We start from the raw sequence: 16,903 nt of genomic DNA, 5'->3' as shown, positions 1-16,903 counted from the left end.
CGCGTGTAATGTTCGGAAGTGGGTCGCGTGTCGAATGTATGGCGGGGTTCGAAAACGGTATGTGCAGGAAGTGGATTGGAGGTATCGCAGTCGTCTCACGCGTTCGGCAGTCACCGAATGACAGTGTACGAAAAGGCTACAGGATGAGCATGCCGGAACAAGGTGCGCTCCTGTCGAACGCGTTTAGTGACGCTGTGTTCGTGCGAGAGAGAGAGAGAAACAGCTACGTACCGCGCACCGATGTATAACGAATAGTCCCGAAGATCCCAACGCTGAACTATGAGGCAGGAACTAAGTTCTACAGAAACCAAAACCTGTACGTTGAGTACAAGTCGTTTATTGTGTGTTAGCACAATTAAACCTGTCCCTGACCCCAGCTGGCTCACGCGTGTCATGTCAGTCAAGAACAAATGGCGCTGCAGAGAAAGGTCCCTATCGTCGCTATCCATACAGGACCTGGGAAGCCTAGAGTCACTAGTCACTTTAGGGAAGCCCAGTTTCCTTTTTTGCCCGAGGTCAACCCCCTTATAATCTCTAAAGAGACTGGGCCAAGCGCGTTATCCTCATCCACCGGAACTCTAGTTCGAACTAGAGTTCGAACGAGGGAGGGGTGGGAGGGAAGGAAAGGCAAATGTAAAAAAAAAAAAAAAAGTTATGCGGAGAGGTTGCGACAATTATGTGACGAGAGATCTTAAATATTCCCCTTTCAGGGTTCGGCATCGAGCGCACACCCACAAAAAAATAACCTAAATCACTAATGACTAAACTTAATCCCTAAATGACTGTGCCCGGTTCTGTCGCCTCTCTTAAAATTTACTATGACACAGAGCCCCTTCATTCATCTCAGATATGGAAGTGTTCTCGCTGTGACGTAGCGAGATGGTGACCCAGCCATGTAGCCCAAAACGATAACCCCTTTAGTGTATCGTGAGGTTAACTGGAGCACTGACGAACGTGTTACTCAAAGTCGACGAAGAGCACTAAGGCAGCCCTTTATGAATGGAGCACTTGGGTCTTTGAGAGTGCGAAGATGCATCCGATCGGGAATACGTGTTTTTAAGTGGAAGTAGAACCACATGTTTCGAAAGACCCGTTTCTTAGAATGATGCAAATGACGAGTGAGTAAGTCTACCGAAAGTCACGTGGGAGACACCGCAAGCGTGTTTCCACGGGTCCGTCAGTGAGAGCACGAGACGTGAAAAGAACGGAGGGGGTGGGGGGCGAAGGTGCACCCATGCAACAACAGTTGAAACGAATACTATTTACTCGCATAATTAACGCACTTTTAAAAAGAAAGATGTAGCGCCACAGAACGGGTGCGCCACACACACACACACACTCTCTCTCTCTTCCTCTCTGTATGTTGCTGAATGGACATAACATAGCAGGAACGGCGGATCTGAAAAGGCCGGATCCAGTCCGACACGGATAAGCACAACCCGAAGTTACACCAGTGGCTCACGTAGATAATAATGGCTCAAGTGGCTCAGATAATTTTGGAATAGGGGACCCAATGCAATAATGGGGAACAACTACTACGTACTTTATTTTTAAGGTGATGAATAGTGAGCTTCGGTAAATCTTACGCTAAAGACTTTCATTGCGCACCTAAGGGATAGCGTTGGTGGTTCTGCGCACGCGCAAACCACAAGCAGAGCTTTCCACATTGCGCAGAACCACCACTCTAGTCTTTACGTACGCAAGGGCGACGGCGTACGTTATGCTCAAACTCACTAGTGTCGTCATTGCGCATCCCTAGAACTCAAACGCGCGCATGCTATTTTCTGAAAATTGCGCGACGCCCCAAAGCTGGCTCACGTCGCTCTCGCTGCAGGCGAGAATCCGCGTGAGTTTGTCGTCTGCAAGCAACCGAAAAAATTAACAACAACAACAACATATCAACACAGAAGGGTTTGCTTTATCACGCCAATTATTTTTACAGCTAACAGCGCTATATTGTTACAAAAGACGCTTTCTTATTCCTTGATTTTGTTTTGTAAATCTCGGCTGTCAGCTGTAGCGGCTCTGGAAGCTAGGAACACAGGAGCGCCGCTTTGCGGGGAAAGACCGGTGCGTGGATTATACAGCTTGCGCTTTCGGGTTCCTGAAGAAGTGCAGCCTACTGCACGAAAGTCTTGTTTTTTATGTATATAGTAAACAGTTGATGCTCTTAACCGTCTTTGTTATTTTTGATTTTTGATTCTGCATCGCCGGAAACTTGTACATTGTTTTTTCTTCACGTTCTACCAGGTTCCCCATTCTAAAACTCTCTATTGACTAGTTGAAACCCCAAAGGACAGAGCCGTCCGCGTCAAGTTCCACCTGGGGCAGAATAAACGTGAAGCACCCCCAACCCCCTCCCAAAGCGGATTGCACAATAATTGCCAGAAGAAGGCTTCACGCATAAAATTCACATATGTACTGGTCATATTGTACTACGCACACATAACGCAACTTCTTCCACATAAACGCACTTGAAAGCTCCACGGAAACGTTCTAAGCGATAAAAGTGCAATAGTGAAAATTACACGATAAATCGTTCAGCGAAAATTCTCTCGGTTCTCGTTTTACTACCCAACCATGTCGGCTCCCAGGACATGTAGTTTCGCTAAGGCGCCCCCCCCCTCCCCCCCCCCCCAAGGAAGACGCCCGGGGCGGCTGCCCTTCTCCCCCCTCCCCCAGTCGATCGTGGTCTGGCACGAAGAATAGCGGTAACCGGTCCAATATTCGAAGTATTTGGCCTCCACTTACAACAAGCAGGCAGAAGCGAAACGTGAGTAGAGGCATTGCCGGTGGCAGCGGAGACGACGACGACGACGACTTCTTCAATCCTGACATATTGAGTGGCGACCTGGATCGTTATTAATGGACGCACGGCGAGAAAAAAAAAACGAGTTCTACTCTTCCTTACCCCCTACTGCGCGTCCTGTGCAAATAAGCAAGGGCGATTTTTAATGAGGGAGAGAGGGAGGCGGTTTATAGATTAAAAGAGGACACATTCGAAGATGAGTGTCGCCCCAACGATTACGGGGCCTTCAACCTGCAGGGGGAAAGTATCAATAAAACGAGCACAGAACGTGCCTGTCGTTGTAATTATGCCTCCGCACAGACACACGTTTCGTGACGCTCCAAATGTGGGAGTCGTTTAATTCTGACACCGGGACTTTAATCCTCTTCTGGCACTATATACGCGTGACATGGCGAACGTTTTGAGTTCACGAGCGTGTGTGTCTGTTAATGGCCGTTAATTAATTAATTCATTCGTTCGTTCGTTCGTTCGTTCAATTGGACACAACTAAAAGTGTTATCACTATGAGCGAGTATAACTATACTCGAAGTATAGTAACTGAAAAACTTTCTATTCTTCGTTCTCTCCCTTTTATGTAGTATTTATTTTCAAACACTCCATTTTATTCTTTGTCATCTCACCTTTCACTGTTTTCAGTTTTCTGTTCAGAATATTTTATTCACGTAATTATCTAATTACACAAGTAACTACCCAAATTACACTTTGCTTTTAACTAACGCAACAACAACGTAAATGTTTTCAGTAAATGTTCAGTTTTCTTAGTGCTAGTTCAATTTAATTATTGTTTGATTTATTAGACTAGGAGGTCACGCGTTCGAATCTTCGCACCGGCTGTGCTGTCTGAGGCTTTCCCTGGGTTTTCAGGCCGACTTTCCAAACGAATGTCGTCACAGTTCCCCTTGAAGTCGGCCCAGGACACATACTAACCCCCCCTGTCCCCCACTCCTTCCCGCTATCATCTCTCCACCTGTCCACATCTGTACGCCGCTCATAGCCACAGTTGCTTCGCGGCGCTAACACCGCGAATTTAAAAAAAAATATTGATTAAAATTCCTCAAGAATGACTGTGGACTCACCTCTACGATAGCATCGAGGTCTCGCACGTAAGTTCTTTCGGTGTCGACAATCTCCATGATGACCCTGTCGACGTAACTGAGGTTCGGGTCGGCGTAGCGAGACCCCGAACCCGGACAGGCGCCGTTTTCGGAGAGGCTATCGGCGCTGTGTCGATGGGCCATGTTCGTCCCCGCTACCCCTCTGTGGCACGGGCAGTTGTGATGAAGGTGCAGCAGGGCTCCCGAGCTTCCTCCCGGAAAGGACGAAGTCGACGAACCCTGGTCATCGTCATCTGGGACAGAGACGAAGACACATCTAATAAAGCTTCGTGTAGCGAACACACGAGTAGAGATGGTAGTTTAGAAAGGGGGGTATTGGCAGCTGCGAGCATTAATCGATAAGTTACCCGTGAAAAAGAACTCGGTACGAGTTAAGTTACCGTGCGAAAAATGTAACTAAGTTAATAACGAAGTTCTTCAGCCTCAAATGTAACTTCCAGTTACGGAGTTACTTAAAAAAAAAAAAAACAGAACGAGTTACATCCAAGTTACTTCGGACACGAAATAGCACTACACAGGTGCAGGGCGCGTGAGCAGTTTAGTTCGACCTTGAGTTGCCTGCGGAAGAGTGCAACACGCTTAGATCGTTTTCGTTTATATCCAACAATTCGAACGCTTTGCATCTTAGTCCCTGTGGGCGCACAATGGTTCAGCTTCATTTCAATGGCAGCGGTTCTTACTTCCTGAATAGAGTACTGTCATTGATTGGATATCACATTTTACGGCATAAAATACCATAAAAGAACCGGAGAGAAAGCAAGAAAATATTTGGACTTGAGTGAAAAACGAATTAAAAGCATAGATTACCCGTCAAAAAGAACGAGTTACTTCCAAGTTACTTCGGACACAAAATAGCATTATGCAGGTGCAGCGCGCGTGAGCAGTTGAGTTAGACCTTGAGTTGCCTGCAGAGGAGTGCAACACGCTTAGATCGTTTTCGTTTATGTACAACAATAGACCCTGTTTGCAAATAAATGACGTCATAGTGTTCGACAGCGCCACAAATTCGGTAGAGTTAAACTACGCTCGAAGCTAGAGGTGAACAAGGTCGAGCCCGAAGGCCACGGTCTTGGTGGGATTATGATATGGTCCCTTAAAGGGACGCGACCCTCGGTCCTGCTTTTCTTTCAATGGAAGGCAGCGAACAAGTGCCGGTTCGTGGAACCCAGCCCTCTCCTTCCGATTTGTTTCGGTTTCAGTCTGTCTACCAATGTCATGATGACGTTTCTTTGGTAGAGGTCTATTCGAACGCTTTGCATCTTACTCCCTATGGGCGCACCATGGTTCAGCTTCATTTAAATGGAAGCGGTTCTTACTTCCTGTCCAAAATACTGTCATTGATAGAATAACGCCTTTTATGGCAAAAAATGCCATGAAGGAACTGGAGAGAAAGCAAGAAAACATGTGGACGTAAGTGAAAAGCCAGTAAAAAGTAACTTGGAACTTAACTTAAGTTACTTTGGTAAAGTTACCTGAAAAAGAAACGAGTTCCTCTGAACGTTAACACGGCGCAAAAGTACCGAGTTAAGTTACAATACAAGTTACCAAAAAAAAGGAACTTAGTTACAGTAACGAGTTACCTCGAATTCTGGCTGCGAGTGTGAGTATGACGATGCAAGCTTAAGTTATTTGGTGAAGTTACGTGAAAGTGAAGCGAGCCGACATGAATGCATGTACGAAAACGAGATACGTGATTGTATATGTAAGTGATGATATTAGTATGAGACTGGGCGCATGATGATTAGTAATGCAGGAGCCATGGTACATGAGAGGAACAATTTTAAATATTGTTTAATGCGCTGAACAAAGAAAGGGGGCAAGGATACCGCTGTAAAAATGCATGGGGCGGCACGCAGTCTGTGTGGACATGTCTTACCTTGATCTAGCGATTCAATGCTGGCCAGGTAAGACTTCTTCACATCTAAATCGTTCCTGGGGTGCAACGACGAAGACGACGAAGACGAGGAACACGTCGAGGAAGACTCAGAACTCGTGCTCAGGGGCCGACGGGCGAGCTTGTCCCTCAACGAGGTCGGCTTCGGGTGGGTATACGATCGCTTCAGCTGAGACAGGGGCGTAGGAGGACTGAGGTGCTCTTTGGAGGCCGTATGGGATCCCTGTGACGCAGGGGCCGCTCCGCCATCTTTAGAGCGTGTCTGTGCCACTAGGGTGTCATACATGTCCAGCAGGGAGCTGCTGATGTCCACGGGAGGCCCTGAAATTGGAAGACAATGTCCACTTATAAACAGAGGTAGTCAGTCACTCTTAATAAGAGGCAATTCGAGGCGACGTCACCAATGAAAACCAATGTGATGTCGGAACTCTTGTCCACATTCCTGGCATCAACTAGAGCCCTAGGAGCCCGGTACGTAAAGTAATCGTTTCTTCTCTTTGTAGCCGTGCCGCGCTGGACCAAGTATGGCCGCCGGAGAACAAGATTGCTTGTGTGGCTCCCCATATTGTGGTTACTTTTTAACTTCCAGAAACCTTAGTCCAACTTAACTCTCTCAAACACTGAAAGTACCGCAGGATCTACGCAAGACATCCTGTGCTCTGTCGGCCAGGCTTTGTCCTACACTCTAAGAAAAATACGAGTAGTTTTACTCCTTTTGGGGACTAAATGTATTGCCACCAAAAATGGTCCCTTTCGGGAGTAAAAGCACGGGAGTAAATGAATGTCACAGTGTGGAGACTGCATTTCACGCTCTGTTCTAAGAGTCCCAGGCACACAATTCGTGTGCATGCATGAAAATACTTTGAATCAAACCGTCAACCGTGTATTGTCGAGTGATATAAAATCTTTCGACATACATAGGGCACAATTTGTGAAGAAAGAAGCGGTAACTGTTTCTTATTATATGTGGTTGGAAAATCGCTAAGTTTGGTGAGTTATACAGCCTTATGCCATCCAACTGACCAAAAGCACATATTTACGTAGACAGTTGCATTCGGAAGACCATTTGCGAAGTTGAGTGACAATTTACAGTACTGGGGGAGTAAATGTCGGGGTTAGGGGACTAAAATGGGGAGTAATTGCAGTCTAGCTAGGGCAGCGTTTCCCAAACTTCTCGTTGCCTCGGACCCCCAAACCCACTGAGAATCCATTCGAGGACCCCCGCTAAGTACGATTCATGTTGACATAAGTAAGGGATGTGAAGAAAGAAAAGGAAAAACAAACAAACAAGGCACCGCCATGCAGGAAATGAGAATTTGGTATAAGTCTGCCTTCTATAGTATCATATATAGTCATATATCAATATCATCGCCCTCACGGATGACGTGACCAGCACTCGCCAATACGGTCTTTAGGCTGTCTTCGATCGTCGTGGACCCCCACGAACACTCTCGGGGACCCCCGGGGACTTTGGGAACCACTGGTCAAGGGGACTAGAGACTGCAATTACTCCCAATTTTACTCCTTTTTCTCTTAGAGTGTACAGGCGCTGCGGCAAAGAGAAACCGATTTGGATACCGGCGGTACTTTCCTGGCTCCGGCGACTTTAGCATTGCAACAGTTCACAGTCCCCCCCCCTCCCCCCAACACTGACACATTCATTTAACAGCATCGAAAAGTTTCAATTCGTACGCGTTTCTTGATCCTTGTTGCATTCCTTTCTCCGCCACTTTTTGCTCTCGAGCATGTTTTTTTTTTTTTTTTTGATTGGGTGTTAGCGCCGCGAAGCAACTGTGGCTATGAGCGACGTACAGATGTGGACAGACGGAGAGAGGATAGCAGGAAGGAGTGGGGGACAGGGGGGTTAGTATGCGTCCTGGGCCGACTTCAGGGGGAACTGTGCCGACATTCGTCTGGAAAGTCTTCGGAAAACCCAGGGAAAACCTCAGACAGCACAGCCGGCGGTAGGATTCGAACCCACCACCTCCCAGTCTTCAGCACGACCTTGGTTACCACCAACGAGCGGACGCCTTAGCCCACTCGGCCATGCCGCTGGTGCTCTCGAGCATGTGCGCCACAAGTGATCCGTTTCGCACTTACGGGGAAAACGAAAGAAAAGGTGGAAAGCACGTAGTAAATAAGGTTACCTCGATTTCTGTCTCTCGGTAATATCGGCTGCATCGGTTCGGCTACCGTCGAAAGTCGTGCTTCCGCCCGTTGGACGCCCACATTGTATACGTGGAGTGCGGATTAGTGCTTTCATTCCCCCTCAGAGATACATAGTCTGTAATCGCTCACTCGGAAAAAGATATGCAAATGTGCTTTTATTTTATCCGTTCGTTCATTCTACAAGCACCTCTAACGGGGTAGGCGAAATTGAAGGAGAGTCGGGCGTGCCCACTTTTAAGGTAACGGAATGAAAAAGAACACTACAGTATACCGGCCATGTGCAACAACACAAATGGACGGTCAGACATTTTATTTGCAGCGTTGCCCTTGAGCAAAGAGTAAAATCATGCCAATCTTGCACCTTTTCTCTCTTTATTTGTCCTTTATGCCTATTCCGTATTGCCAGGTTGTATCGAAGCCCTATGACGTCGCCATCTTTGTTGCGTGTCTGAGCGCTGGTTAACTTGGAACCGAGATCAAAGTTTATTTTTATTTTATTTTTTTTACAAACGTTAGTTGGTGATGTAATGACTGTTTGACTGACAATAACTCCCTTTAGTGAGGCAGAATTCAGTGTTGGTTAGGTCAGGTTAGGTCAGAGTTAAGTTGTTGGTCAGCATCCCTTAGAAAAGGAATGCTGAATGCTTTCTCTTCCTCCTTCGCCACGTGAACAAGTCGCAACGTCACCTCGTGTGTCCACGTGTTACGTTTTTGGCTCGCAAAGCGGCAGCTATGACTATTTTTCACCAACTTAGAATGGAAACTCCTTCTTGGCAGAAGGGGTTTTTTACTTGATGCACCATATTCCTAGCATAACCCACCTTTGAAGTGTAAGGTCAAATCTAAAAACTTCAACTTCCCGTCGGTAGGATGCTCTTCCGTAAATGTTAATTCGGGGGCCGATTCACGAGCCACACGTTGCAGATCTACCAAGCAGGATCGGGAACGAGACATACATATCAGATCATCAACGTATCTAGCCACCAAAACAGTGTCAGGCAAACACGAATTTACAAAAGCACTTAAATGAGAGTCGAGGCAACCTAAATAGATTTCAGATAAGACGGTGCAACAGACGAACATATGAAAACACCATCCTTTTGGGTGTATAAAACGTCATCTATGCAAGTTACATTAGAATCCAAATACAAATTCAGCAATTAAAAAAAAAATCACTTATTGCAATGCCAGCGTGAGACTGGAAACGTACCAGATTTGCGTTCAAAAGCCAATAATGCTTTATTACACGTAGCCATCTCTGTCCGCTCCGTAAACGCGCGCTTAAAACTGGTCGATAGCCATCTGATTGATTCGTGTTTGCGAGTTGGGATTACGCTTTTCAGCAACACCGACTGACAGACAGGGCGTGAACGGAATCACTAAACATGGACGTTTTTTCGCAATGTCTATAGGCGCAGTGTCTCTCTTCCTCGTCCCATTGCCAAGAGAGAAAAGTTTTCACGGGCCGGAAGCATGAACACCACACAATCTCATGGCATCTGAGTAACCTTGTGCGTAGACAAACATAAGCGCTGCGAATGAATGAGAGAGAGCCGGTTGATATTCTCGGCTCTTGCCGCTGTAACTCTGCCAACCACACGGCGTGTGTACAAGGAGGGACCCCGGAAATGCGGTCAAGGCCCAGCGTTGATTTGCCCCACTGTAATAGTGTCATAACTCAATCTAGTGTGTCCCTGCCGCGATCACTCTGGAGTTCCTCGTTCGTCAGATCTAACTCGACTGACGGTACTGAATGAATTTTTCTTTCGCGCCTGTACGTCTGACACATGTATCACGCTGAGAGAAAAAAATGGCGTCGTCATAACTCCTTTTACGGAAGTAAATGGTTTGTCCCTTAGAACACTTCCTTTTTGGAGTAAAAGTTCCACTTTACTCCATTCCCCGGAAGTAACCATGACACCAGTTACAGGTATCATGCTCGCACCGTGAAACAGATTTATGCCAGTGCCTCTGCAGCTGCTTTGGAATCATCTGTGAAAGTTCTGACTTCGAAACATCTGTGTATCCGCTTATAAGCAACTCGTCGTAGTAGATACAAACTCCGGGATAAGTATTCGACGTAATTAATGTGTCAGAAGGTCACATTTCAGGATGCGTTCTCATGTAATGGTGAGAACTTCAGCAAATGAGAATCTTAGTGCAAAACCACGGAATATATAACGAAAATGATGCAACATACTGATGACTGCACTATAGTACACAAGTTTTTAACCCGAAAGTCACCGTACCAGAAGGAGGGTGATGTCACGCATCAATTGGTCCACTAAAAACAGCATAGCTTCAGCGGTGGTCCATCTATGAAGCCAACAAAAGTTTCTTTTCCGTTTTGGGTGCCACGAACTGGTGTTCTGCGTTGCGGGATCCATGTGGTGTTTTGGACCTGTCTCTGTGTATGTCGTCCTTTTGTATGTACCCAGCACGGGACTTACATTGGTTCTGAAACTACCTTTTTTTGCTTTACGTTTTTAGCGCGCACACTTTTAGAAAGATAGCACTATAGTTGCAACAAACGTAACTCAAACAGTTCCCAAAGATATATCCGTCAGGTTTTAAACTGGGAACACAACATAAGTATTCAACGTGGCAACTGGCAAGTAATCCGTCTGTACATTCCATAAATTATGTGACCCAAGCATTGGTCCAATATTGGCGATGCTGATCCAACATCGGTTCAATACTGAACCAGTATTGACGATATCAAGCCAATATTGGGACAAGATGGTCTTTTTTTTATTCAGTGTTGGTGCCGCGAAGCAACTGTGGCTATGAGCGGCACACAGATGTGGACAGTTGGAGAGGGGACAGCAGCAAGGAGATGGAGACAGGGGGGTTAGTATGCGTCCTGGGCCGACTTCAAGGGGTACTGTGCCAACATCCATCTGGAAGGTATGCCGGAAAACCCAGGGAAAATATCAGACAGCACAGCCAGAGGTAAGATTCGAACATACCACCTCCCAGTCTACAGCACGTCTTGTGCTGCTTGGGAAGGCACATTCCCCACATTGGGAAGGCACATCCCATTGCGTCTGGCACCTGAATGTGCGGAAAAAATGCAAGAAAAAAAAAGGGAAAGAAATGGTTAGCGCAAGTGTTGGTAGTGTTGTAGGGGCGGACCTCGACATTCCCGGAACACGACGCAGACACGACGACACGACGCAGACACGACGGAACACCACGTTGGTTAGTTTATTATTAGGTTAGTCCGAGTTTGGTGTTTGCATTTTTCTGTTCAGGTTAGTCCAAGTTCGCTGTTGGCAATTTCCCGCGCGCGACTGCGCATTTTATAGTCAAATAACGTTTATTTCCAGTAGTTTATTTTGCAGCGGGGAATTCGATCACTTTATTTCCAGGTACACCCGTGTTGTAGTTCGTCGTCTTTGAGACAGTGCTTCAAAATATGAGAGGTTCGAATTCTGGTGCCGGTGACCTTTGCCTTTTTGGAAACCACATTCATTTCAACAGATTTCGGGGCACTAAGTACCGCATTTCTGGTGTATGTAAAATGTGTCCCGAAGAGGAAGTGCGCGTTACTATATACCGGTTGCGCGTTATGCAGCAGAGTTTTTTGTCCTGGAAGACCGAGAAGTTGTCGTCTCCTTGGCTGGGACACGTGACAGAGGCGCAAATCGTTCATGTACCATGTTGGAACCGAAGTCTACACGCACCGAATCTGTCAGATCGGACTAATGGAAGTCTTGTATAAATACCGGGTCCGCGATAAAAATTACTTACTTGTACGGGCTTTGATTACCGTGGTGTGGGGTTTAGAGTTTGTGCGCGCTATTAATGCCGGTCTCTCCAGCCCCCTGGTGCGCGCTATGCATCAATGCGCGTTACACATAGGACATCATTCCAAATTCCGATAATTTTCGGGGATGCGCGTTATACACCGGATAAAACGCTATTTAGTTTGGGCCCCCCTCATCGGTGTAGGCAATTGCAATGGATTCGTCACCCCGCCGTCCATGAGCTTCAATAACAAGAAAAGACTGGCAGCTCAAGATTATTCATGCAACACATTCCCTCTTCCTGGAACAGCCTGCCAACGAATGCGCGAAATATATTCCACAGCATGCATAAGAGCCAGACGTAGGCACAGAGAGAGAAAAAAAAAAGAAGAAGAAGAAGAAGAAACACAATACTTCCAGAGAAGCCCAGAAGATGTTTTATGCCAAGGCAGGTGAGACAACAACAACACAGAGGAATGCCCGCCGGATGACCAAGCCACCAAGCGTTCCGACTCCCTCACCCTCTTTAGGTCGAGCGAGTCCACGATGAGTCATCGAATTGGAGAGGAGGGTGGGAGAATGAACTTCCTCTCCTCATTCCTCCTCAGGCCCACTGCCACTACAACCACCACCACCACAACTGGCCTAGGAGATAACCCCCCATGCCACTTCATTCTCTTGAGTGACCATAACGGAAGTGATGGGCAGTAGCTTTTATTCCATGTGCCGCGAAGCAACTACGTTTATGAGCGGCGTACAGACGTGGACAGATGGAGAGAGGACAGCAGGAACGAGTGGGAGGGATAGGGGGTTAGCATATGTCCTCGGCCAACTTTTGGGGGAACTGTGCAGACATTCGCCTGCAGGACAACGAGGGAAAACTAAGTTTAACTAGTAATTGAAGCTTCATTCCTGCAGATAGTTTCTGCTTTTTTGCTATACCATGCGGTAGGGTAGGGTAGGGTAGGGTAGGGTAGGGTAGGTTGGGTTGGGTTGGGTTGGGTTGGGTTAGAAGTTAACTACCGCCAGCAGCGGCATGGCCGTCTGGGAAAAAGAATCCGCTAGCTGGTGGTAGCCAAGGTCGCGCTGAAGACTGGGCCGGAGGTGGTGGGTTCGAATCCTACCACTTCCCGGCCTTCAGCGCGACCTTGCCTACCACCAGCTAGCGGATTCTTTTTCCCACACGGCCATGCCGCTGCTGGCGGTAGTGAACTTCACACCTAACCTAACCCAACCCAACCCAACCTAACCTAACATGCCATGCCACAGGTGGCAATAGTTAACTTCATAGCTAAACTGCTGCATGGTAGTTAGAAAGCAGGAACTATTAGCAGGAATCTAGCTCCAATTACTGGAGTTAAACTTAGTTTCCCTGTGGCTAACTACGGTACATTAGTTAAAGGACCTTACTTGATAACTAACACGAAAAAATTCTCTGAAATATGTTTCACAGAAAAAAACGCACCCGAACAAGGACGCGCACGTTCCTGCTCAACTCGCACTGCAGGGTTAAACGAGGAGGAGGAGGATGAAGCAAAACGTCACCGGTGATGTCATTATGGTGACCGCGCTCCAAACGATGTCGGCGCTTTCCGCTTTCTTTTTTCCTAGGAGGTGGGGGGGGGGGGGGGGGGAGGGGGCTCTCTCCCTGCGTAGCAGACGACACTTCTCTAAACCAATCAGCGGGCTGTACCGTAATGACGTCAAATCGGCTAGTTGCGGGCATTGCCACCGTTGCGCACGGTCGCGATTTTTGAAATCGCATACTGCGATACTTATATGCTGCGGTCGAATGAACGGATTGGTTTTCATCTTGTCAGTGATAGTACACTTGACCTGGATAAAACTTGACCAGACGAGACACCGAGGAAATCGTTATATCCTGAGAGCTATACACCCCATTTGCCGCTCCTGGGGCGGCTTGGTGCAGTTTCTACGCACATGGAAAGCTAATAATAACCAAAAGCGGAAAAATATATAAAAAAATAGCTGCAACTATCGCTGCAAAGATGTAGCTGAACTAGTGTAGTCAGTAGTTATAAACTATACTAAAGAAGTAGTCGCTGCCCATCACTGCATAATGGCATGTTTTTTCGAGAATTGTTATTCTGATTGTTGCATGGTTACTATTGCTTTCCGAAAATGAACGTACGGAAAAACCACGTTTAGGTGAGCCCTTCGTCAGAGCGATTAAGCTTCATTCACACTGCTGCGTTTGCGGTTGCGCTTGCGTGTTACGTCCGCTGACAGCGAATCATTGCAGCGGAACATCCTTCAGGATGGAACGAAGGTACGCAGCCGTAAACGCTGTAATGTGAATCAGCGAGTCCCTTCGTTCCATCATGACGGATGTTCCGTTGCAATGATTCGCTGTCAGCGGACGTAACACGCAAGCGCAACCGTAAACGCAGCAGTGCTTGTTACAGCGATTACGCGCTTGTTCCATCGACTATTATGCTATAGTGAAGATGATCCCGTTTTGTAAATCTCTCTCCCTCTCTCAGATGCGTGATCACACTCATACACGACAACTTGATTGGCGAAGGAAAGAAAAGGAACGAATAGTCCGCGCCATGCAATTAATTTGAGCTTTTAACTTTCGACTAATTCTAGCATTGCCTTATATCTCGAAAATGGCCGCCGGCTAAAACGTTATGTTACCGATGTCACCCGTAGGCCTTCGTCCGAGTTTTGAGTACGTGCTTCCGACAGCTTTTAAATGCCCCCTCTTTTCTCTCTCTGTGTGTCTCGCAGCTATATTTCAAACCAACAATCCCAAAGAGGATGGCACTTTGCAAGATAGGAGACTCTCATTACGGCCGTTTTCTTTCTTTTTTTTTTTTTTTTACTTCTCCGTCCATCACACTTCCTTTATGTCAAATTTCGTCACTCTATACCGCGTATATACCGTATTTCCGAGTCACTATACGTTTCGTTCGCACGTGTTCGGAGAGCCACTGTCGCGCGAGGTATACGCGAGATTTTCACGGCTATAGAAATGCGTGAGCCATTCTGACTACTCTCCAGAACAGTCGCAAAAGTTCCCCCGCAAGAGACTCCAATTTGCTCATTAACATGCCTGCGCCAGTCTGACGTCTCCGACCCGTCAACTAAACAAGAACTTCGACGAAAAACAACAAACGAAGCTAAAGTCATTTACGGTACTCCGTACGAAACGAAAGAAAGACGAATAAAATGCTCGCTTGGCATATCTCAGCGCAGTGAAAGATTAAAAAAAGAAAAAGGGGGAAGGCGAGATTCATAATGTCGTCTTCGAGGCCTTGAAGTAACGAAGAAGAAAGAAGGCTGATGTCTTCCGGGTTGATTAGTCGCCGTTTTTTGTTCGTTCCATTCTCACCAAAGTATCATGTTTACGAAAGAGAAGAATGTCGCAGAAGAAGAAATTAACGGCGACAACTTACAAGGCGTTGTCCCCGCCGTCTCTCTGTACGACGTCGTCGTTTGCGCAGATTTCTCCGAAAGATTATGTTCGCGTCGTTGGCTCTGCCTCAGCCGCACCTTGAAGCAAAAGCGCATAAGAAGGCCGAACGCAAGCAGCTTATAAAGGCAGATAATGTAAAACAAGGCTTTCATGCGAGTCACATTCACAACGATCTAAGGTGATTCCGAAACGGAAACTAAATAACAAACCAGGCTGCAAAAATTCAGCCTAGAGCGGCATTCATTTTCGCATTGCGAAAGCGCGACCTCGAAATGAATCGGTATCGTTCTTCTTTGTAAGGGGTGGGAAATACATTTTCGATTCGATTCAATTCAATTCGTACAACAGAGAAAAGGACGAAAGACACGAAGGTGTGACAGAAAGGACTTTCACGTTCATCGTGATAAGAGGCAGAGCACATTGCTGTTGTCCCTGCCTGGGTTCAGTTCACAGGTTACGGAAGCGACAGTTGTGCGAGCTCTTCATTTGGTCAAATACGACATGATTGGTTGCAGGGGTTGCGTATGAGAAAATAAGGGGGAAAAAGTACATAGAGAAAGAATAATAAATACCGCAATCATTACGCGCAAATAATATGTAATAACAACGGACATTTCCGTGAACCACCAAAACCAGAAGCAACTACGCCAATAAGCAAAAAAAAAAAAAAAAAAATTACACTTTCATTTGCATTCAATCACAACAACATTTGCATCAACAACCAATCTCGAAGTGATAATAAATACTGTAACATAGTGTACGTGGTGTACATTAAAGAAAGTTTTTCTCGACTTCGTCAACAAATCAATCAAGTGCCTTCAACAAATTCCTTCGCTCTGAATTCTGCCCAACACGAACATCAAAATATGCCACTAACAGATGTTATTGTACCAGCAGGCGCCTCCTGCACAGTGGCCACGATTGTACCTTCCCAAGAACTAAGCAACACAGAGTCCCCCATTCTGGTGCAAACGAAAGGCTTGACAAGACAGGGTCACTGTCAGAACCCTCGTCTGTTATTCATTCCTTGTTCTCCTCCACGGAGAATCTCGTCGCCATTAATTTGATCCGGCGTCCTTGCAGATTAACAAGACCCATTCAGACCTCATCCCAAGTGGAGTGGGGAGCAAATCGGCCCGATTCGGTTTCCATCATGACGCTATACGAAGGCGGTTGCGAGGTTCGTTCGGAATGATTCGTCGGCGCCAGCGAGACGGGCGGCGTGCGGTAGCTCCCACGGCATCATCATATTTTTCACGTAGCAGACGACGGGAAAGAGAGTGCCGAGCTTCCTGTATCTATCATACCGAAACCGCGCCGTCGGATTTTGATGATATCTCTGTGTGCTAGAATCTCTCTGGTTGCGGAGGGGGATCAAAACGGAAAGAAAAGAAAACACGCATTTTCGAGGTTGTGAATCAACTGCGTGCGCATTGTTTTATAATGCACACATCACCGCTATTCTTACGACGAAGAAAAAAGCACCAGAAGGAAGAAAAAATACGAACCACCCACAATCGTTTTCACATGCACCACTGAAAGACAAAACAAAATAAAAACACCCACACGATCTCAACAACACAACCTGAACCGAAGAAGCATAGAATGTCGACTCAGTGCCGAAGCAGTCGACTCATTTTGAGATTTCTATTATCTACTATTTCTATTATGAGATTATAGGATTCTATTATCGAGTTCTATTCCACTGAGTTTCGTGCAGATGTC

General features: G+C 46.6%; 1 protein-coding gene across 4 annotated transcripts in view; it reads right to left on the bottom strand.

Moving 5' to 3' along the window:
* The window catches only part of LOC135396814 (uncharacterized), a 143,133-nt gene that overhangs the window by 22,679 nt on the left and 103,551 nt on the right, over nt 1-16,903 (bottom strand). For all 4 annotated transcript variants that reach the window (XM_064628009.1, XM_064628010.1, XM_064628007.1 and 1 more), the window contains 2 exons: nt 5,801-6,139; nt 3,886-4,157 (listed from right to left, as the gene is read on the bottom strand). In XM_064628009.1, the coding sequence (XP_064484079.1) occupies nt 3,886-4,157; nt 5,801-6,104 (576 nt within the window). In that variant the 5' untranslated portion in view covers nt 6,105-6,139. The remainder of the gene's footprint in view (nt 1-3,885; nt 4,158-5,800; nt 6,140-16,903) is intronic.

The sequence above is a fragment of the Ornithodoros turicata genome, chromosome 6 (assembly GCF_037126465.1).
Source record: "Ornithodoros turicata isolate Travis chromosome 6, ASM3712646v1, whole genome shotgun sequence".
NCBI lineage: Eukaryota > Metazoa > Arthropoda > Arachnida > Ixodida > Argasidae > Ornithodoros > Ornithodoros turicata.
The sequence above is the reverse complement of the archived record's forward strand: the minus strand, read 5'-3'. Positions and strand labels throughout refer to the sequence as shown.